A 24,124-nucleotide genomic window follows, 5' to 3' on the forward strand; every position below is an offset into this window, starting at 1 on the left:
AAACACCACATATATAAACAAAGGCACAATTGCGAGATAACGGTTCAAATGCGAGTCTTTACAGGTAATCAAGTCTTTACAGGTTGAGACAGTGCGAGTGGAGAGAGGGATAATCACAGGTTTAAGAGGTGTGAATTGTCTTAAACCAAGAAAGTTAGTAGGATTTTGCAAACCAGGCCAGAATGATGGGGTTATATGCATGTGCCACTTGTTTCCCTTATTTCTTTATTAGTACCCATGATGTTCTCTGCAGTGAGAAGAAATATTCATTAAAAATCTCACCCATCTCCTGAGGCGTCACACACAGTCAGCCATGCTGGTCTCTCTGTAGCCACTTTTAATAGAGCTATACAACTCTTGGAATTTTCTTTAGCCTTACCCCTGCTAGATCCATATCATATCCTATTTTTGCCCTTCTGATTTCCCTCTTAAGTCTACTCTTATAATTTCTCTAAACCCAATGTGTGCTTCTTTTTCCTGACTAGACCTTTAATGTCCCTTGTCAGGGAACCCTAAACTTGCAAATCTTTCCCTTCACCTTAACAGGAACATACTGCCCCGGGACTTTTGATAACACACTTTTAAAAGCCCCTCCATTTGCCATTCGTCCTTTCCCTTCAAACAGACTTGCCCAATTGACCTCTGCTAGATCCTGCCGAATGCCCCCAAAATTGGCCCTGCTCCAGTTTAGGACCTTAGACTGTGGACATGTCCTATCTTTTTCCATAACAATTTTAAAACTAATAGCGTTATGGTCACTCTACTCAATGTGCTCCCCAACTGATACTTCAGTCACTTGCTCACCTCAAAGAAAATTACAGCACAGGAACAGGCCCTTCGGCCCTCCAAGCCTGCACCGACCATGCTGCCCCACTTAACTGAAACCCCCTACCTTTCCTCATTTCCTAAGAGAAGATTCAGTGTTGGACCTTCCTGAGTAGGGCCCTCTATACATTGATTCAGGCAATTTTCTTCAACACATGTCACAAATTCTAGCCCAATCAGGCTCTTTGCACTCTGGATGACCCAGTCGATCCCAGGTAATTAAAATCTCCCACTAATACTACCCTATTATTCTTGCAACTATCTGCAATGTCTCTACACATCTGCTCCTCGAGCTCCTGCTGGCTATTGGGGGTCTATTTTAGTCCCATCAGAGTGACCATTTCTTATGGTCTTATTTGACGAACCCCCAAGAATATCACCCTAAGGACTGTTGTCAAAATGGCCACTCCCCCATCTCGCTTACCTGTAGCTCTGTCACACCTGTAGCATCTGTATCCTGGAACACTGAGCTGAGATTCCTGCCCTTCAATCAGCCTTGGTGATAATATCCCAATTCCCAAAGCCAATCCACCCTCTGAGCTCACCCACCTTACCTGTTAAGCTTTGTGCACTGAAATAAATGCAGTTTAAATCAGAAGTATTTTTGCTCCTTTTACTGTGCCGCTGACTATCCTGACTACTGGATTTATTCCCATTGGCCACTGTATTTTCCCCTGACTTTTCATTGGCATCTCTCTTGTTCAGAGTCCCACCTCCCTGCCAAACGACTTTTACTAACCTTTTTCACTATCAACCATCCTACCAATCTTGGTGTTGTCTGCAAATTTGCTTTATCTTCCCCCACATTTTCATTGATATCGTTTATGTATATAAATAAACAAACAGGGTCCCACAACGGACCCCTGTGCTACATAAATGGACACTGGCCTCCAGTCACTCGAATAAGCACTACCCTTTATGGCCTTTATTACCAACCCATCTCTGATCCATCTCACCAAGTTTCCCTGAATTCCATCTGCTATCACCTTCTCATTCAGTCTCCCATGTGAGATCTTATCAAAAGCTTTGCAAAAGTTCATATAAACTAATTAATGAGCTTCCCTCATCCATACACTTGATCACATTTTCAAATAATCCTAAAGCATTTTTGTTTAGTTACTCATCTTAAAAACTGTTTATTGGTTGATTTAATTGGTGGTCACCAATCTTTACAACACAGCAGAGGACAAGCCCTAATAGAATGGAAAAGGGCAACTCGTTAACTTTTGTGTACAATATTGGATTCTTGATCTGATAATCCAGCAGTAGTAGTGGAGAAAAAGAAAGAGAAAGCAGTCGACCGGATTAGAGACACTAGCTGTGGCAATAGAGAAGAAGTGTGGGGTGGGATAAAATAGCGCAGACCTGATGAGAGTGACATCAGCAGACAGCAGGTAGGTAATTGTTTTGTGAATATTAGTTTTCATTATAAAACTAGGATGATAGAATGCAGAAGGAGGCCATTCAGCCCATCGAGCCTGCACTGACAACAATCCCACCCAGGCCCCATCCCCGTAACCCCACATATTTACTCTGTTAATCTTCTGACACGAAGGGGCAATTTAGCCAATCAATGGCCAATCAATCTGACCTGCACAACTTTGGAGTGTGGGAGGAAACCAGAGCACCGGAGGAGATCCACACAGACGCAGGTAGAATGTGCAAACTTCACACAGTCACCTGAGGCCGGAATTGAACCCAGGTCTCTAGTGCTGTGAGGCAATAGTGCTAATCACTGTGCCACCCAGGGGAGTGGTTTAAACTAACACTAGGAAACTATAAAGTACTGTACAGGGATGAGAGAGAACTCCAACTCCTGTATCCTTCCCTTAATGACAATAAATTGTTGAATTCTTTGAGGTATGTTTCTTAGCTCCGAGTGTGTGAACAATGTGAATGACCAGCAGTCAGCATTTCAGTGATTTAAATGAAGAAGATCATTTAATTATGCAATCACCCTGAAAATTTAACGCTGTGCTACATGAACACACATGCATGCGCACATGTATGCAAAGATACACACACACACATGCATGTGCACACACACACACATGCACACGCACATGCACACACGTATGTGTACACACACACATTTTCAATCAAGTCACCTCTTACTCTAAACTCCAGCAGGTACAAACATAGCCTCTCCAACCTTTCCCCATAACACAGCCCACTCATTCCTGGAATTAGTCCTTCTCTGAACTGTTTCTAATGCGTTTGTATATTTCTTTAAATAAGAACACCAATAAGTACACAGTACTCCAGATGTGGTCTCACTAATGCCTTGTACAACTGCAGCATGGTTAGGATATAGATACAGAAAGCAATTTGGAAGCCAACTCATGTATGAGTACAAAAATAAAGAAGTCTTGCTAAAATTGTGCAGAACTTTGCTGAGATCTCACTTGGAATGCTGTGTGCATTATTGGTTGCCCTATTTAAGGAAAGCTATATTTGCATTGGAGGCAGTGGAGTGAAGAGTTATCAGATTGGTCCCTGAGATGAGAGGGATGTCTTATGATGAGATGCTGAATAAATTGTGCGCCTGAAGTTGAGAAGAATGAGAATTTATCTCACCGAAGCACACAAAATTCTGAAGGTGTGTGACAGGGTAGATCCCTGGCTGGGGATTCTAAAATAATTTACAGAACCCTGGTAAAGAGGTGATCATTTAGGACTGAAAGGAAAAGAAATTTCTTCACTCGAATAGTTGTGAATCTTTGAAATTCTCTACCCCAAAGGGTTGTGAATGCTTCATTTTTGAATACATTTCATAGATTAGAATATCTACAGTGCAGGAGAAGTCCACTTGGCCTATCAAGGCTGCACTGACAACAATCCCACCCAGTCCCTATCTCCATAACTCCACATATTAATTCTCCTGACACTAAGGAGTGATTTTGGGTGGTGAATCAACCTAACCCACACATTTTAGGACTGTGGGAGGAGACCAGAGCACCCAGAGAAAACCCATGCAGACACAGGGAGAATGTGCAACCTCCACACAGACAGTGACCCAAGCCAGGAATTGAACCCAGGTCCCTGGCACTGTGAGGCAGCAGTGCTAACCACTGTGCCATCGTGCTGCCCTGGCTGGGATCGACAGATTGTTTGGTCTTTCAGTAAATCAAGGGATATGGGAGTGGGCGGGAAACTGGAGTCAATGCCTAATGTGGGATTTTATGGGCTTGCTCGAGTGAGGCCAGAAGTTCCCACCTGAGGTCAACAGACATTTCCGTTGTCTGCCCTCCATCCGCTCTGATTTCGTGGTGTGTGAAGTGGTAGAATTCCTGTGCTAAGATCAACCTTGATTGTTTTGAATGGGGGAGCAGGCTCAATGGGCTGAATGGTCTACACCAGCTCCCATTTCTTGTGTTCTTATATACTTTGCCCATTACCAATTGGGTTAATATTGGGAGAAGCAAATTAATCAAAATATTGTACAGCAAAGATCAGAAAATTGAATAGAGAAAATAACATACATCTTGATTGGTCATGTCCCAGTAAGGTCTCTCTCCATAGGACATCACTTCCCACATGACTATACCGTAACTCCAAACATCACTAGCTGATGTGAACTTCCTGTATTGAATGGCCTCTGGTGCTGTCCATCGAATTGGAATCTTCCCTCCCTGAAAACAGAGAGAAGACATTTAAAACCTTACATCTAGTAGCATATTGTTTTGTTGGGGGGCAGTAAAATTGTCACTTCTCTCAATGAACACCCCAAAGGTTCAAACAACAAATGTTTTACGTTTCAGACAGACATATTGCTTTCACAACAATGGTCTGTGCGTTAAACAACAAATGTACCTAAAGCTTGCCTGCATGTTCCTGGGAGCTTTGAAAATTTACAATATAAAATCAAACCCCCCCCCATTATAAACCAAATACAATGGCCCAAATTCTATAATCAAGGTCAGAATCTTACCACTTTGTTTGATTTTTCTTTCTTTCTTTGATTTTCTGGCCATTCTTCTGATGGGGGATCCTCTTTCAGTTCAGGAAGCCTCTGAGACATCAGCAATGTGAGTTTGCACAGAAGGGAATCCCTTTTATATGGAACTAGTTGTCATACCCTGCTAAGTGTTCCCTAACATACTGAAAGCTTTGGAATATTTAAATGCATTTTTAATGTGTTGGACTGAGGATGCGATTTTCCAGCCATGCTCACTTTAAAACGGAAAATCCCACCCGATGTCAACGGACCTTTGCATGGTATGCCCCGTGGCAGGTGGGACGGGAAGATTCCGCCCGATTGTTGAGGGGTAAGTGGCTTATGGAAAGGGGTAGGTTCAGTAAGGAAGTGAGTGATGGGCAGAGTGCTAGCTGGGTAACGTGATGAGGTTGGGTCAGGTCATATTGAGGGAATCTAGGGCTCAATGGGGCAGATGGGGGTGATGGGGGAGTTGGAGGAGAGGTCAGGGAAAGTTGGGTGGTGTAGGTCAGATCAGATCAAGGGTCAAGCAGGAGGTCAGGGTGTGGGGGTCAGTTATCCAATCAGAACTATCCAAAGTCTCCAAGTCTAACTCAGAATTGCAGGCTCTGGCACAGTATCCTGGAGAGCAGGAAAATTGCTCACCAGAAATGGACAGTTCCCATGGAGCTAATGCTTGGATGTTCCAAGGGACCCACAGGCACCTTTTCCTAGGTATGTTTCAGAGACCAGATGATCTCAGCCAATAGATCATTTTGAAGAGCCTGGGCCTCTTCAAAAGCAGTTGTTAGGAATTTTGTTAATTGTAGCCTGTCTTAGAATGTCATAGCTTCAACTTGAGCAAAACCATAACAATGTAACTTTCAAACCAGTTCTAAAATATAAAATATAATATATAAATATAAGTTAATGGAAAGGATCCCAAACTCCAATACAACTGGAGAGAATGAATTTAAGAGTTAACAAACATTTGGGTAAATTTTTCACTCAGAGGGTGGTGGGTGCATGGAATCGGCTGCTGGCAGTGGTGGTGGGGGCGGATTTAATAGAGTCTTTTAAGAGACTTTTGGATAAGTACATGGGACTTAGTAAGATAGAGGGTATGGGTAAGCTTAGTAGGTAGGGACATGTTCGGCGCAACTTGTGGGCCGAAGGGCCTGTTTGTGCTGTAGTTTTTCTATATTCTATTTAAGGCAATGCTGGGGGCTGGGGCGGAATTGGATACCTACCCTGGAAATGTGTGTCAGCATCGTGTTAAACAGTTAACTACAGCCAGCTTAGCATTAAAAACGTACATTACTTTTGTGCAAAAGATCATAAAGGAAGAAGTAACGGTGGAATGCCAGGAATGTTGTTCCTTGTGTAAGGATGCAGCGCAGGAAGAATTTTAAAAATCTGACACAAATTGTTCATCTTCAAATGCCATATCCTACTGACTGCACCAATAGCCTTATCCATTGAAGGCATCTAAAACAATCATCTAACTTCTAACAGTCTCTATCAAGCAGTATTCAACAAATTTGGGTAATGAACCAGACCAGGTGTTAGACTTGAAGGTAGGTGAGCACTTTGGTGATAGTGACCACAGTTTGGTTACGTTTACCTTAGTGATGGAAAGGGATAGGTATATATCGAAGGGCAGAAGTTATAGCTGGGGGAAAGGTAATAATGAGGCAATTCGGTGAGATTTAGGATCCATAGGTTGGAGTAGGAAACTGCAGGGGGCGACATGGTAGCACAGTGGTCAGCACTGCTGCTTCACAGCTCCAGGGACCTGGGTTCGATTCTTGGCTCAGGTCACTGTCTGTCTGGAGTTTGCACATTCTCCTCGTCTCTGCGTGGGTTTCCTCCGGGTACTCCGGTTTCCTCCCACAGACCAAAGATGAGCGGGTTAGGTTGATTGGCCATGCTAAGAAATTGCCCCTTAGTGTCCAGGGATGCGTAGGTTAGAGGGACTAGTGGGTATAATATGTAGGGATATGGGGGTAGGGCCTGGGTGGGATTGTGTTCGGTGCAGACTCGATGGGCCGAAGGGCCTCTTTTTGCACTGTAGGGTTCTATAATAAATCTATGAACATCTGAAATGTGGAGCTTGTTCAAGGAGCAGCTACTGCGAGTCCTTGATAAATATGTACCTGTCAGGCAGGGAGGAAGTGGTCAAGCGAGGGAACCGTGGAGTACTAAGGAAGTTGAATCTCTGGTGAAGAGGAAGAAGGAGGCTTATGTAAAGATGAGATGTGAAGGCTCAGTTAGGGCACTGGAGAGTTATAAATTAGCCAGGAAGGAGCTAAAGAGAGAGTTAAGAAGAGCTAGAAGAGGACATGAGAAGACTTTGGTGGATAGGATCAAGGAGAACCCTAAAGCTTTCTATAGGTATGTCAGGAAAAAAAGATTGATTAGGGCAAGATTAGGGCCAGTCAGGGACAATAGTGGGAAGTTGTGCGTAGAGCCTGAAGAGATAGCAGAGGCACTAAATGAATATTTTTCATCAGTATTCACGCAGGAAAAAGTCAGTGTAGTCGAGGAGAATACTGACAGGCTTTTAGACCAGACGGGATTGAGGTACATAAGGAGGAGGTGTTAGCAATTCTTGAGAATATGAAAATAGATAAGTCCCCTGGGCCAGATGGGATTTACCCTAGGATTCTCTGGGAGGCTAAGGAGGAGATTGCAGAGCCTTTGGCTTTGATCTTCATGTCATCATTGGCTACAGGTATAGTGCCAGAAGACTGGAGGATAGCAAATGTTGTCCCCTTGTTGAAGAAGGAGACTAGAGACCATCCTGGGAATTATAGACCGGTAAGCCTTACTTCTGTTGTGGGTAAAGTTTTGGAAAGAATTATAACAAATAGGATTTATAACCATCGAAGGAGAAATAAATTGATTAGGTATAGTCAACACGGTTTTGTGAAGGGTAGGTCGTGCCTCACAAACCTTATCAAGTTTTTTGAGAAGGTGACCAAAGAGGTGGATAAGGGTAAGGCAGTTGATGTGGTGTATATGGATTTTAGCAAAGCGTTTGATAAGGTTCCCCATGGTAGGCTACTGCAGAAAATGCAGATGCATGGGATTGAGGGTGATTTAGCAGTTTGGATCAGGAATTGGCTAGCTGATAGAAGACAGAGGGTGGTGGTTGATGGGAAATATTCAACCTGGAGTTCAGTTACTAGTGGTGTACCTCAGGGATCTGTTTTGGGGCCACTGCTGTTTGTCATTTTTATAAATGACCTAGATGAGGGTGTAGAAGGATGGATTAGTAAATTTGCTGACGACACCAAAGTCGGAGGAGTTGTAGACAGTGAGGATGGATGTTACAGTTTGCAGAGGGACATAGATAAGCTGCAGAGCTGGGCTGAGAGGTGGCAAATGGAGTTTAATGCAGAAAAGTGTGAAGTGATTCACTTTGGTAAGACTAACAGGAGTACAGAATATAGGGCTAAACTCAGTAGTGTTGACGAGCACAGAGATCTCGGTGTCCATGTGCATAGCTCCCTGAAAGTTGGCACCCAGGTTGATAAGGTTGTTAAGAAGGTGTACGGCGTGTTAGCTTTTATTGGTAGAGGGATTGAATTTCGGAGCCATGAGGTCATGTTGCAACTGTACAAAACTCTGGTGCGGCCGCACTTGGAGTATTGCGTACAGTTCTGGTCGCCACATTATAAGAAAGATGTGGAGGCATTGGAAAGGGTGCAGAGGAGGTTTACCAGGATGTTGCCTATATGGTGGGAAGGTCTTATGAGGAAAAGCTCAGAAAGGACAGTAGGACTAGAGGGCACAGCCTCAAGATAAAGGAGGGGGGAGGTTTAGAACGGAGTTGAGGAGGAACTTCTTCACTCAAAGGGTGGTGAATCTCTGGAATTCTCTGCCCGACGCGCGTTGATAGGTTTTTGATAGGCAAGGGGATTAAGGGTTATGGGGAGAGGGCGGGAATGTGGAACTGAGACACGACAGATCAGCCATGATCTTATTGAATGGCGGGGCAGGCTCGAGGGGCTAGATGGCCTACTCCTGCTCCTATTTCTTATGTTCTTAAAAGCTGAGGGACTTGAGGTTATTTTCGTTAGAGAGAAGAAGGTTACAAGGTGACCTAATTGAGGCATACAAGATGATCAAAGGATTGGATAGGGTGGACAGTGACAGCCTTTTTCCTCGGATGGTGACGGCTAACATGAGGAGACATAGCTTTAAATTGAGGGGTGGTAATTATAGGACGGGTGTCAGAGGTAGGTTCTTTACTCAGAGGTTAGTAAGGGCGTGGAATGCCCTGCCTGCAGCAGTTGTGGACTCACCAACTTTAAGGGTGTTCAGATGGTCAGTGGATAGGCATATGGATAACATTGGAATAGTTTAGGTTAGAGGGTCATTAGATTGGTTCCACTGGTCGGCGCAACATCGAGGGCCGAAGGGCCTGTACTGCGCTGGAATGTTCTATGTTCTAACACAAACATTCATATGCTTTACCTCAGACTTCGCAATGTTACCAATCTTGCACTAACCTCAAGCTCGTGCATTGTCAGCAACTTCAGGAAACAAGCTGTTGGATACTCACCAGGGGTGGACTTACAATGGAACACACAGCACTGCAATGCAAAGCCCCGGTCAAAGGGAGGGCTCCAGGCCGAGAAGTGGCTGTGGGAGCCCCAGTCAGGGTCTGGGAGCTCTGAATTTGCTGATAAGACGGGTAATGCAGAACAACATTGGGCTCTGATTGGTGGAGTGCCCTTCGAATGGGAAACACTCTCCCAGAGGTGGCGGTGACTTGGATTTTGGAGTTTGGATTTATTTCATGCTTGGCCGGCCTGAATTTCGAAACTTGAGAGTGTGAGGGCTGGGCAGCAGCGGACTGGCAAAGGAGAGGCTGCTGATTGAGGGTGAAAGCAGACACCAGGGCAAGCCAGATAAAGCCAGCAGCAGGTAGGCAGGCAGCCAAGAGCTCACCGGGCAGCCGTAGCTTGAAGCCTGGTCCAGCCAAGCAAGGTGTGAGCAGGCAGGAGGTGTGAGGGCCAGGCAGGCGTCATGGAGCAATTGGGTGATTCAACCAAAGGCTAAAGCTGAGAGTGAGAGGGCTGGGCGGCAATCTGACTAGCAAGGGGGTGGCCACCAGTCGAGGGTGAGAGCAGAGGCCAGGGCTATGAGTGTGAGGACTGGACAACTGGGCCAGCGAGGGGGAGAGCGGGGGCCAGGGCAGATAGCCAGCAGCAATAGCAGCTAGTTTAGGTCATTGTGGGAAGCAGCTGTGGGGGCGATTGGACCCCCAGGTCAGGGCAGGTGAGGGCGAGGCCATTCAATAACCAGGCAGCCTGAGCCAATGGTCAGCAGGGGCAACTTGACCCCCAGAGCTGAGGAAGGTAAAAAGGCCTCTGCTCTTTCTGAAAATTTAAATGTGTTAAAATCAAGACAGATCAGTCAATATGAAGTCAATATGGCTGGAATGTTATGGCAGGTCACGCCAGTGTGATTTTCCTGTCCTGCTGCAGTGGGATCGTGCCGTATGAACCTGGCAGTCAAAAACGCAGCAAGTGGAAGGTGAGGCAAAAAGAGAGTTTGGTATTTTACTTCAAAAGATTTGAGGTATTGGGCAGTGATCAAACTGCACATTCATCCTCAACAACAATATCCACCAAATGTTTTGGTAACTTGTTCAATTTGCCAATTTGCAAAGACAACACATTGCTTGAAAAAATGGGCCTGGAGATGAACTCTGAAATGGGAACAGAACTACAAGGTCCTGCTCAAGCTCATTCTCCTGCAGCTGAAGTGAGGGAAGAAACCTACCCTGAAGACACTGCCCGCCAGTCAAAATCTGCTCCATTGTGTATGATTGAATATTTTGTAATAAATAGACCTGAGAACACTGTAATGTGGAGAACTTGAAAAGAGGGTTGAGGATGAAAGCAATTTAGAAGTTTTCACAAGTTCCACTTTCTAAGGTTGTGGAGAATGACATGATGGAAAGGAGAAATTGGCTGGTTTTTTTTGGAAACCACTAAAGTGGTCAACTACTGTCTTTTCAAATTATCCGTTGACCCTAGTAAAGGGAAACAATCATTCCTCAATGAGTATTCTAACTAGAGAAACATTGGAAGAGATATTGCTGATCATGGAACTTTTCAAAGTCATATTAAGGCTATGGGCCTGATTTTACCATTTTCATTCTAAGTGCTGAATCTGGGTGCAATTCAGATCCGATTTGGAAACCTGTTCTCAGGCGCCCCGTTACGCACTCAGCCTGAAAAAAAAGTCACGCGTCTGAACTGCAATGTGGGCGGAGTTTATTGCACCCGAAACGCCTGCAGCTCCAATCGGAGCTTTGAACTGCGCATGTGCAGTGAGAAAAAATTTGAAAAATATGCCCCTGTCACATCATTCCCGGGCCACAAAAAGTGGCTAAAGTGACCTGGGAGCGATGACCCCCAAAGACATCGCCTCACTCCCCGGCTACCCAGACTGATTGCGCCCCTTTGCCCCCTTTCTCCCCCACCGATCGCCCTGCTTCTCCACTAGAGGGCCATCTGGCTTCCTTCCCCCCCTCCCCCCCCCCCCAACAGAGTGATCTGACCTGCCTCCGTCCTCCCCTCCCTCCCTCCTGAGAGCAATCTGACCTCCCTCCTCCTTCCCCCCACCAGAGAATGATCTGGTCCTCCTTCCTCACACCCACTCCACTGATCTGAGTCAGACAGCCGTTGAAAGCTCTGAACTTCAGAAGCTGGAATGCCCGAAACAGACCTTTGCCAAGCGTGTCTGTTTCACGCTGAATCTGGACGGGCGAACGTGATGGTAAAGGAGGAAATTCTGGGTAAAGTTGGGTGGGCAGCCCGTTAACTCAATTTAAATGCATGCCATTACACATGTTTCGGGCGCGATTCGGATCATGGCCATTTTCGGGCCTTTATAAAGTGGGCATCTGCGTGGACGTGAGCGCAGATCGCGTTAATCGCCCCATGTGTGACTTTACCAAGCTTTCATGCCTGAAAATGGGCAATGGTAAAATCGGGCCCTATGTGTGCATTTGGGGCTATTGGGGTTATGGTGGGGCATGAGGGTTATGTACATAAACGTGGAACATAGAACAGTACAGCACAGTACAGGTCCTTCAACCCTTGATGTTGTGCTGAGCTATGTCTAAACCCAAGATCAAGCTATCCCACTCCCTATCATTCTGGAATGCTCCATGTGCCTATCCAATAACCACTTGAAAGTTCCTAAAGTGTCCGACTCCACTATCACAGCAGGCAGTGCATTCCACACCCCAACCACTCTCTGAGTAAAGAATCTACGTCAGCCACCCGAGGAAATAGTCTCTGAACGTCCACTCTATCATCGATTATAGAACCATAGAAAATTACAGCTCAGAAACAGGCCTTTTGGCCCTTCTTGTCTGTGCCGAACCATTTTTTGCCTAGTCCCACTGACCTGCACTTGGACCATATCCCTCCACACCCCTCTCATCCATGAACCTGTCCAAGTTTTTCTTAAATGTTAAAAGTGGCCCTGCATTTACCACTTTACCCGGCAGCTCATTCCACACTCTCACCACTCTCTGCATGAAGAAGCCCCCCCCCCCGAATATTCCCTTTAAACTTTTCTCCTTTCACCCTTAACCCATGCCCTCTGGTTTTTTTCTCCCCTAGCCTCAGTGGAAAAATCCTGCTTGCGTTCAATCTATCTATCCCCCTCATCATCTTATAAACCTCTATTAAGTCGCCTCTCATCCTCCTCCACTCTAAAGAGAAAAGTCCCAGCTCCCTCAACCTTTCCTCATAAGACCTACCCTCCAAACCAGGCAGCATCCTGGTAAATCTCCTCTGCACTCTCTCCAATGCTTCCACATCCTTCTTATAGTGAGGTGACCAGAACTGAACACAATATTCCAAATGTGGTCTCATCAAGGTCCTGTATAGTTACAGCATAACCCCACAGCTCTTAAACTCAAACGCCCTGTTAATGAACGCGAACACACTATTGGCCTTCTTCACGGCTCTATCTACCCTCAGAGATCTGTGGCTATCGAACCCCAAGATCTCTCTGTTCCTCCATATTCCTCAGAACCCTGCTGCTGACCCTGTAATCTGCATTCAAATTTGTCCTACCAAACGAATCACCTCACACTTGTCAGGGTTAAACTCCATCTACTACCAGCTCTGCATCCTATCAATGTCTCTTTGCAGCCTACAACAGCCCTCCACCTCATCCACTACTCCACCAATCTTGGTGTCATCAGCAAATTTACTAACCCACCCTTCAGCCCCCTCTTCCAAGTCATTGATAAAAATCACAAATAGCAGAGGACCCAGCGCTGATTCCTGTGGTGCACCGCTGGTAACTGGCCTCCAGTCTGAAAACTTTTCATCCACCACCACCCTCTATGAGACAGCCAGTTACTAATCCAATCGGCCAAATTTCCTTCTATCCCACACCTCCTTACTTTCTTCATGAACCCACCATGGGGAACCTTATCAAACGCCTTACTAAAATCCATGTTTATAATATCAACTGCTCTACCTTCATCGACACACTTAGTTACCTCATCAAAGAGTTCAATCAAATTTGTGAGGCCAGACTTACCCCTCACAAATTCATGCTGACTATCCCGGATTAAGCTACATCTTTCCAAATGGTCATAAATCCTATCCCTCAGGACTTTTCCATTAACTTACTGACCACCGAAGTAAGACTAATTGGCCTATAATTACCAGGCTTATTCCTATTTCCTTTCTTGAACAGAGGAACAACATTCACCACTCTCCAGTCCACTGGCACAATTCCTGTGGACAGTGAGGATCCAAAGGTCAAAGCCAAAGGCTCTGCAATCTCATCCCCTGCCTCCCAAAGAATCCTAGGATATATCCCACCCGGCCCAGGGGACCTATCGGCCCTCAGGTTTTTCAAAATTACTAATACATCTTCCCTCAGAACATCTACCTCCTCCATCCTATCAGCCTGTATCACACTCTCATCCTCAAAAACATGGCGCCTCTCCTTGGTGAACACTGAAGAAAAGTATTCATTCAACGCCTCATCTATCTTTTCTGACTCCATGCACAAGTTCCCAGTATTATCCTTGACTGGCCCAAACCTCACCCTGGTCATTCTTTTATTTCTCACATAAGATATGAGTTGTCATGAGTCTCACATGAGTTGTCATGTTCGGACCATGGACATAAATGGCAGGGGAACAAGTGTGGGGTTGTGGAGGGCGAGGTTTGAGGGCTTGAAGGCCTAACAGCTTATAGAATAACTGGGAGAAGCGCCAGACCACCTTTATGGGCCTCCTAACCAAACCACCTGGGCACTCACCAGCCTCTGTGGCCACCTAAGATCATTGGACTCGATTGGACACCACCCCCATTACCCTGGAGTGAATATTGAGTCTATTGCAGGGTTCAGCTTCATTTGGATGTGTTGGTTCATTAAAACTGTCATTAATAAGCAACAGTAAGTGACAGTGTGGCAATATTATTTAAGTCAAATAACTAATCTAATAATTTCATTTACCAAAGCACTTGTGTATGTTGGATCTGATGTATCATCCTCTAGGAACCTGGAGAGTCCAAAGTCAGAAACTTTGCATACAAGATTGCTGTTGACAAGAATATTGCGAGCAGCCAGGTCTCTGTGCACATAGCTCATGTCTGCCAGATACTTCATTCCGGCAGCAATTCCACGCAGCATTCCAACTAGCTGGATAACTGTGAATTGTCCATCATTTTGCTGGGGAAGGAAAAAGACTTAAATTTATATGATATTTTATCAATAGATGACTCTAAGTGCTTTACTTTTGAAATTAAGTAACCATTGTCCCAGATGACCATAAGTTGCTCTCCCTTATGAGGGCAAGGAGCAAGGTTGAGAAGGCTTCATGAATAACATCAGCCATTTCTCCAGAGAATGCTTTAGATAATTGACTCCGATACAAATGGATTATGTTTCATGACTTTGATTAACTGTGCAGAAAAAAAGTAAGGAGAATCAAGTGATATTTTTTCTTGTATTTGTGAGTTATTAGTTTGGTTTTCTGACACTGATAGCTGTGAGAATTTACTGAGCCCAACAATGGGGAGAACAGATTCAGTGTGCAGTAAACATTCACTAAAGCACACTCAGTACAAGTGTGCTCGGAGAACACAAAGATTTATCTTCATGATGTTAATGGCAGCTACCAACAGCCCATCAATAATGAATATCTCAATTAAATATTCTTTCATATTTCAGCAGTGGTAAATTAACACAGATTGATATTCAAATTAACAAAATTTACTCCATATAGTAAGGGGAAAATATATAAAGCTTACACATGGGGCTATATTTCAGGAGTACAATAGCTTGAACGCCATTAAATATCTCTATGACATCACCTTTCAGAGATTCATTTATCAACACTAGATAACAAGTTCATATTGAATCACTGAATGAAGACTGTCTATTGTCTCCTCCTGATCTATTTTGAAAGCATTACCTAATTAATCCCACTCCTCTGCACTTTTGACAGAGTCCAATGAATGTTATCCATTTTATTGTTTATCCAATTCCTTTTTGAAAGTTACTTATTCATCTTTTTTATAATTACTAAAATAAACTAAATTACTAATTTAGTAATTTATAATTACTAAACTAATTTAGTTTACTAAACTAATAACTAAACTAATTTAGTAATTTATAATTACTAAAATAAACTAAAATTAATAGTTTTGACTATCATATCAAGCATACAAATAACATTTCCTCACACTGCCTCTGTTTTTTGCCAACCTCCTTGAATCTGATCCTTTGGTTCCTGGCCCTGTTGCCACTGGAAGTACTTTTTCTTTATTTACTTTATCAAATTAGTAATAAAATTGAACATATATAACAAATCTTCCCATAACGTTTTCTGTTCCAGGGACAACAGTCTGCAGCTTTCCCAGTTTTTACAGAATGTAACAGAAATCCCCCATCCCTGCCAACATTCTCTTCGAAAACCACTCCAAGGCCTTGACATCCCTCCTTAAATATGCACCCAGAATTGAATATAATCCAAGGATGAATCACTAGTTTATTAAGGTTTAGCAGTATCAACATACAAATAAGGAGCAGGAGTAGGCCATTAAGTCCTTGATGTTCCACATTGCTGTTAGGGAAGAAGACCCAGCAGCAATGAAGGAATGGAAAAATATTTCCAAGTCAGGATGCTGTGTGACTTGGAGAGGAACTGCGAGATGGTGGTGTTTGAGGATATCTCCTCCTCTTGTCCTTCTAGATAGTAGTGGTCATGAGTTTGGAAAGTGCTGCCTAAAGAGACTTGATGAGTTCCTACAGTGCCTCTTGTAGATGGTTCACATTGGCTGCCACTGTTCATTGGTGGTGGAGGGATTGAGTGTTTGTGGAAAGGGCAGCAATCAAGTGGTTTGGTGTCGAGCTTCTTAGTGTTGTTGGAACTGGCACCCATCCAGACAAGTGGAGAGTATTCCACCACACTCCTGACTTGTGCATTGTAGATGGTGGTCAGGCTTTGTGGAGTCAGGAGGTGAGTTACTCCACACAGGATTCTTAGACTTTGACCTGCTCTGGTAGCCACAGTATACAGCTGGTCCAGTTCAGTTTTTGGTAAATAGTAATCCCTAGGATGTTGATATTGGAAAATGCAGCAATGGTAATACCATTAAATACTAAGAGGTAATGGTTATTGTGTTCTCTTGCTGGAGATGGTCATTGCGAATGTATCTCCCCACTTGTCACTCCAAACCTGGATATTGTCCAGGTCTTATTACATTTGTAATAATGTTGTCAAACTGTGTTTCCCCTGTGTGATAATCAAAGTTTAGGGCCTGCATGTCACATTTACAAAAATCCTTGAAGAAGAGCTGGTTGTTTGGCTCCACCTACCTCACCATACAACAAGTTCTTGAGTATGCCATCGTTTCCATCCTGTAGACTTGCCTCAGACCACAAAGCTGCTTCTGTTTGCTCAGAATTCATCATCACAACATCATATTTGCACATGACTAACTGTGCCTCTAATTCCCCAGTCTTACTTGTCACGCTTCACTGTATCCCTGCATGCTCTGTAACCCTCACTTTGATTTTATTTCTTTCCCTTCTGCATTGTAAATTCACCGAATACCTATTTCAAACTTAGTGATATCTGTCTTTCCCAATATCTTTTGCATCTTGGTATATCTCTCTCTCATATTGTCTCATAGCTCTCACACCGCTGCCAAGTCATTTTAAATCATTCCCAACAGCACTAACGAGCCATCCTGCAAGTACAGTGCTGATGGTCCTATTGAGGTGTAACCTATCCAGCCTGTATAGATCACACTTCTTCAGACCTACTCCTAATCTCCTAGGAATCTAAAGCCACCCATCAACACCAGCCACAGACTCAACTGTTCTACTCTTCTGTTTTAGATTAATAATATGTGATATTTGGAAGTTGTGTTTGCCTGTTTACTTTTATTGATTCATGGGACATGGCTGTTGTTGGCTGGCCAGCATTTAATGCCTGTCTCTAGTTGCCCTTGGAGGGCAGTTGAGAGTCAACAACATTGCTGTTGCTCTGGAGTCAAATGTAGGCCAGACAGGGTAAGGATGGCAGATTTCCTTCCCTAAAAGACAGGGAACAGTCCATAGCCCAATAGTCGACAATTGTTTCATTGTCATCAGTAGATTCTTAATTCCAGGTTTTTTTAATTGAATTAAAGTTTCATCATCTGCCGAGGTGGGATTCAAGCCTGGGTCCCCAGAACATTAGTTCATAGAAACACAGAAAAACTACAGCACAATACAGGCCCTTCGGCCCACAAAGTTGTGCCGAACATGTCCCTATTTTAGAGATTACTAGGCTTACCTATAACCTTCTATCTTACTAAGTTCCGTGTACTTATCTAAAAGTCTCTTAAAAGACCCGATCGAATCCGCCTCCACCACCGTTGCCGGCAGCCCATTCCACTCACCCACCACCCTCTGAGTGAAAAACTTACCCCTGACATCTCCTCTGTACCTGCTCCCCAGCACCTTAAACCTGTGTCCTCTTGTGGCAACCATTTCAGCTCTGGGAAATAGCCTCTGAGAATCCATTCGATCAATACCTCTCAACATCTTATACACCTCTATCAGGTCACCTCTCATCCTTCGCCTCTCCAAGAAGAAAAGGCTGAGCTCCCTCAACCTATCCTCATAAGACATGCTCCCCAATCCAGGCAACATCCTTGTAAATCTCCTCTGCACCCTTTCTACATCCTTCCTATAATGAGGCGACCAGAACTGAGCACAGTACTCCAAGTGGGGTCTGACCAGTGTCCTATAAAGCTGCAACATTATCTCCCGACTCCTAAACTCAATTCCTCGATTTTAACCACAGCTTCAACCTGCGTAGCTGATTTGAGCATCCTATGAACTCGGACCCCAAGATCCTTCTGATCTTCCACACTGTCAAGAGTCCTACCATTAATGTTATATTCTGCCATCCTATTTGACCTGCCAAAATGAACCACTTCACACTTATCTGGGTTGAACTCCATCTGCCACTTCTCTGCCCAGTCTTGCATCCTATCAATGTCTCACTGCAACTTCTGACATCCCTCCACACTATCCACAACACTTCCAACCTTTGTGTCAATAGCAAACTTACCAACCCAAAACCTCCACTTCCTCAACCAGGTCATTTATAAAAATCACAAAGAGTAAGGATCCCAGAACAGATCCCTGGGGCACTCCACTGGTGACCGACCTCCATGCAGAATATGACCCATCCACAACCACTCTCTGCCTTCTGTGGACAAGCCAGTTCTGGTTCCACAAAGCAATGTCCCTTTGGATCCCATGCCCCCTCACTTTCTCAATAAGCCTTGCATGGGGCACCTTATCAAATAAGAACATAAGAACATAAGAAATAGGAGCAGGAGTAGGCCATCTAGCCCTTCGAGCCTGCCCCGCCATTCAATAAGATCATGGCTGATCTGTCGCTGCTCAGTTCCACTTTCCCGCCCTCTCCCCATAACCCTTAATCCCCTCTCTTATCAAGAACCCATCAACCCACGTCTTAAAAATATTTAGCGAGGCAGCCTCCACTTCAACGGGCAGAGAATTCCAGAGATTCACCACCCTTTGAGTGAAGAAGTTCCTCCTCAACTCTGTTCTAAACCACCCCCCTTTTATCTTGAGGCTGTGCCCCCTAGTCCTATTGTCTTTTTTGAGCGGGAAGAGTCTTTCCACCTCTATCCTATCCATCCCATTCATCATCTTATACGTCTCAATGAGATCTCCCCTCATTCTTTTAAACTCTAACGAGTACAAGCCCAGTTTATTCAGCCTCTCCTCATAGCTCAACCCCCTCAACTCCGGTATCAGCCTAGTAAACCTCCTCTGCACTCCCTCCAAGGCCAAAATATCTTTGCGCAGGTGCGGCGCCCAAAACTGCACACAGTACTCCAGCTGCGGCCTCACCAATGCCCTACACAGCTGCAGCAAGACCTCCCTACTTTTATATTCAATCCCCCTCGCTATGAAGGCCAGCATCCCATTCGCCTTCCTGACCACCTACTGCACCTGCAAGCTGGGTTTTTGCGACTCATGCACAAGGACCCCGAGGTCCCTCTGCACCGTCGCCTGCTGCAGTTTTTCGCCCCGTAAGTAATAGTCCTTCCTACCATTCTTCCTACCAAAGTGGACCACCTCACGCTTGCCAACATTAAATTCCATTTGCCATTTCCTGGCCCATTCGCCCAGCCTATCTAGATCCTTCTGCAGACTCTCCACACCCTCCGCACAATTTGCCTTTCCCCCAATCTTGGTGTCATCAGCAAATTTCGACACCCTACACTCGGTTCCCTCCTCCAGATCATCTATATAAATGGTAAAAAGCTGAGGCCCCAGCACCGACCCCTGGGGCACTCCACTAGTCACCATCCGCCAATCCGAATAGCACCCGTTGACCCCCACTCTCTGCCTCCTATTTGACAACCAATCCTCTATCCACGCTAACACCCTACCCCCAACTCCATGTCCCTCGACCTTCTGCAATAACCTCTTGTGAGGTACTTTGTCAAACGCCTTCTGAAAATCTAGAAAGACCACATCCACCGGCTTGATGTCTTGCTGAAGTCCATATAAACCACATCTACTGCTCTTCCTTCATCAATGTGTTTAGTCACATCTTCAAAAAACTCAATCAGGCTCATAAGGCACGATCTGCCTTTGACAAAGCCGTGCTGATTATTCTTAATCATATTATACTTCTCCAAATGTTCATAAATCCTGCCTCTCAGGATTTTCTCCATCAACTTACCAACCACTGAGGTTCGACTCAGTGGTCTATAATTTCCAGTGCTTTTTCTCCACTCCCTTTCTTGAATAAAGGAACAACATCCGCAATCCTCCAATCTTCCGGAACCTCTCCCATCTCCATTGATGATGCAAAGATCATCGCCAGAGGCTCAGCAATCTCCTCCCTCACCTCCCACAGTAGCCTGGGGTACATCCCATCCGGTCCCGGCGACTTATCTAACTTGATGCTTTTTCAAAAGTTCCAACACATCCTTTTACTTAATATCTACATGCTCAAGCTTTTCAGTCCGCTGCAAGTCTGCACTACAACCACCAAGATCCTTTTCCATAGTTAATACTGAAGTAAAGTATTCACTAAGTACCTCTGCTATTTCTTCTGGTTCCATACAAACTTTCCCACCGTCACCCCTGATAGGTCCTATTCTTTCACGTCTTACCCTCTTGCTCTTCACATACTTGTAGAATGCCTTGGGGTTTTCCTTAATCCTGCCTGCCAAGGCCTTCTCATGACTCCTTCTGGCTCTCCTAATTTCCTTCTTAAGATCTTTCCTATTAGCTGTATACTCTTCTAGATCTCTAAAAATTACTTGGTTCTCTGAACCTTTTGTGAGCTTTTTTCCTTCTTGACTATATTTATTACAGCCTTTGTACACCACGGTTCCTGTAACCTACCATAACTTCTCTGTCTCATTGCAACGTTGCTATGCAGAACTCCAGACAAATATTCCCTGAAAATTTGTCACATTTCTTCCGTACATTTCCCTTACAGTTCAGTTTTTGGATTAATAATCTAGTGGTAATACCACAAGACCATTACCTCCCCTATAACCCTATCGCCTTCCCAATAACCCTAAAGTCTGCCTGCATGACCTCATTCTTCTTTGTCTATGTAATTGGTACTGATATTGAATGACTGCTGTTCACCCTGTCTTCCTTTGAACCTGGCCACTGGAAGACAGCAGACGATCCTGGAGACATGTCTGTGCTCGCAGAAATCCTGGGTTGAATTTTATTCTGGAGGCTGAGCCAGCCTCTGTTTGCTGGCTGGAACTGTAATCATTTTAGGGCCTTTGTCCTTTATTGGTTTGTGGCAGGTCCTCGGCCCAGCCCTTTTGCAGCTTCTGGCCAATCAAATTGTCGGAATAGGCAGAACGTGGACAGACTCCCCCACTCTCGGGTTCAGTCTGGGCCCTGGCAGCACCTTGCCCGTCACTGAATCTCCATCAGGTCTCTTACAGCAAAGTCCAGACGATCATCACAGGGCTAAGCAGGGGCCTGGTCTTCAACAGTCTCCGAGTGTCAGAGACCTCAGCTGTCACTTCCTCCACGAGCTGTGGACCAGTGACAATGATGTACTCACCAGAATGTGACTCGAGCCTACTCAAGAATGGGGGCCCATTGAGATGACTGTATCTGTGTTGATGGAGGGTGCAGGCAAACACTGTGATGGTGCATCCTCTGAGAATTCTGAGGCCTCCTCCTTTGAGGTTGGGTTGAGGTTGTTTCTCTGGCTGATTTCCCTTATGGGCCTCCTGCTTTACTTGCTGGTCTCTGGAATGGAGAAAAGAAAAATTCAATGGCTGCCTGAGCAGGCTCCCTGATTAAAGCAATGTGTTATTTGTAGACAGGAGGCATCCCCAATGACTTCTTGGGGGAGCACTAACTCCCCTTCAGCACAGACACAGAGGATCCTGCTCCTTTCCAGTTAACTTTTTGGCCTCCTTCTCAGAAGGGATGAGGACTCGAATACCTGGAATACCGTCTCAGTTCTGGCTCTCTCCCTCTTATTGCCGGATTTTTAGTCCTGCAAATGGACACAACAATTGAGTGTCATCCCAATGGATGTATGGGCCATGAGGAGCATGCATGTCTATAGCTGCTGTTGAGCCCTCCCAATAAGTGATCAAGAGGCACAATGTCCTAAAACTGATATAAAATTGACAGGAGGAAGTGGCTGGCACATACTCCATATCCACATCCCACGTGCTGCTGAGCCCTGCAATCCAAAGTCCTGGTCGATAGTCTTCTGCAGTTGCATACTTACACTTCCTGATGTTCTTATGTGTCAGTCTGAAGTGAACAGCAGTTCCACTTACCCTGGTGTTGAGCAGCAGATTGTCCATTCTTCTCCTACATTGCTGGCACTTCTCCTGTAGGCCCTGGCCTTTGCCTCTCCTGTCACCGCTGTGCAAACCGGTATGGTCAGACAGGTTGGCCTTCTGTCGCCATCCCAGGGAAATTGGACCCGCTGCTGCTTCTGGATGGTCTGGACGTTAGTCCCTAGGGATGCTTTGCCGAACCATAAACCACATGTCGTGGGTCTGTGACATCCTGGTCTTGGTAGAATCTGGAATCCAGGCCTGCAGTCAGTAAATTGCTGTCCGGATGCCTTTAAGTGTGGTGCCTCGACCTTCGACCTGTGATAACCTCCAGGACTTACATGGGGAATCCCTGATTGACCTCTCAGTGGGACTTGTAGAATACGAGTTCCCATGGTGATATGTAATTACCTTAACAGGTGGCATTCGTATCCCGAGCCCTTTATAAAGCAGGCCCCTGACTGGGTCTATTATTTGTATCGTCCAGATTGGAATCTGTGGTTCACCGTGGGCTTGTGGTTTTACTTTTACTTTGTGCAGTAAAGCACTGTTTCTTTACAGCTGGCTTCTGAATTATTACACTGGTGATGAGGTAACAGGAATGCTTTGGAATTCCAGCTCAACGATTCTGGTTGCTTATATTGCAAAGCTTTAAGCTGCCGTTTTTCATGAAATCGTAGCCATATATTGATGTGTTTTTCTGATTCGATTTGATTTATTATTGTCACATTTATTGGGAGTGAAAAGTATTGTTTCTTGTGCACTATACAGACAAAGCATACTGTTCATAGAGTACATAAGGGAGAAGCAAAGGAGAGGGTGCAGAATGTAGTGTTAGAGTCATAGCGAGGCTGTAGAAAAAGATCAACTTAATGTGAGGTAGATCCATTTAAAAGTCCGATAGCAGCACAGAAGAAGCTGTTCTTGAGTTGGTTGATATGTGATCCCAGACTTTTGTATCTTTTTCCCAATGAAAGAGACTATGTCCGGGGTGCATGTGGTCCTTGATTATGCTGGCTGCTTTTCCGAGACAGTGGAAAGTGTAGATGGAGTCAATTCATGGGAGGCTGGTTTGCGTGATGGAGTGGACTACGTTCACAGTCCTTAATAGTTTCTTGTTGTCTTAGTTGGAGCTGTAACTGTGGTACATCCAGAAAAGATGCTTTCTATGGTGCATCTGTAAAAATGGGTGAGAGTCATAGCAGACATGTTGAATTTCCTAAGCCTCCTGAGAAAGTAGTGGCATTGGTGAGCATTCTTAATTATGGAAGAACCAGAAAAGGTTGTTGGTCAATTGGGACACCTAGAAGCTTGAAGTCCTCGACCATTTCCACTTCATCCCCATTGCTATAGACAAGAGCATGTCCTTCACCATGTTTCCTCAAGACGATGACTCTCTCCTTTGTTTTACTGACATTGAGGGAGTGATAATATACAATATACTGAGAGAATGAAGTACTTCTTCCAGACAAACAGAATAGGACGTGATGATGGTCAAAAGATCACCCTAATATAGTGCTGCAAATTCGAGTATTATAAAAAGTCTGGTGTATCCAACAACTGGATTACAAGACCTTCGATGAGTTCGTGGAAATAGTGGCAATCCTAAATGATCCTAAACCATCCATTATCTTGCAACTGTACAGGCTCAATACAGCAACTAGATTTGCTAGGGAACCAATGATGGACTTCCTGAAATGGTTAAGAAAATTGGTGAAGAATTACTTGAAATGCTGGGAGATCATTTAGTATGTGGCATTTAGCAACTCAAAGGCGGCTTTTAACTGACACAGCCTTTGACTTAAAAAAAGCCATTGAACTGGCCTGATCTCGCAAAAAGGCAAAGAAAGGATGTCTAGAGCTCCTTGAACATGGAGGTGGACACAGATCCAGTAGTGTCCACTACAGGTAAGTGGAATTTATAAGATTATGACTGGGCACCTTACTACTCAAATTGAGAAACACTAAAGCAAGATTGGCAACTTATACAGAAGAACTG

The 24,124-nt window shown here is 44.7% G+C and overlaps 1 protein-coding gene across 2 annotated transcripts in view; it reads right to left on the bottom strand.

Annotated features, from left to right (window-relative positions):
• The window catches only part of LOC145335786 (ephrin type-B receptor 2), a 606,760-nt gene that overhangs the window by 16,908 nt on the left and 565,728 nt on the right, over positions 1 to 24,124 (bottom strand). For both annotated transcript variants that reach the window (XM_080181518.1, XM_080181517.1), the window contains 2 exons: positions 14,258 to 14,473; positions 4,308 to 4,457 (listed from right to left, as the gene is read on the bottom strand). In XM_080181518.1, the coding sequence (XP_080037644.1) occupies positions 4,308 to 4,457; positions 14,258 to 14,473 (366 nt within the window). The remainder of the gene's footprint in view (positions 1 to 4,307; positions 4,458 to 14,257; positions 14,474 to 24,124) is intronic.

The sequence above is a fragment of the Carcharhinus amblyrhynchos genome, unplaced genomic scaffold (assembly GCF_965287045.1).
Source record: "Carcharhinus amblyrhynchos unplaced genomic scaffold, sCarAmb.v2.hapA scaffold_41, whole genome shotgun sequence".
Lineage (NCBI taxonomy): Eukaryota > Metazoa > Chordata > Chondrichthyes > Carcharhiniformes > Carcharhinidae > Carcharhinus > Carcharhinus amblyrhynchos.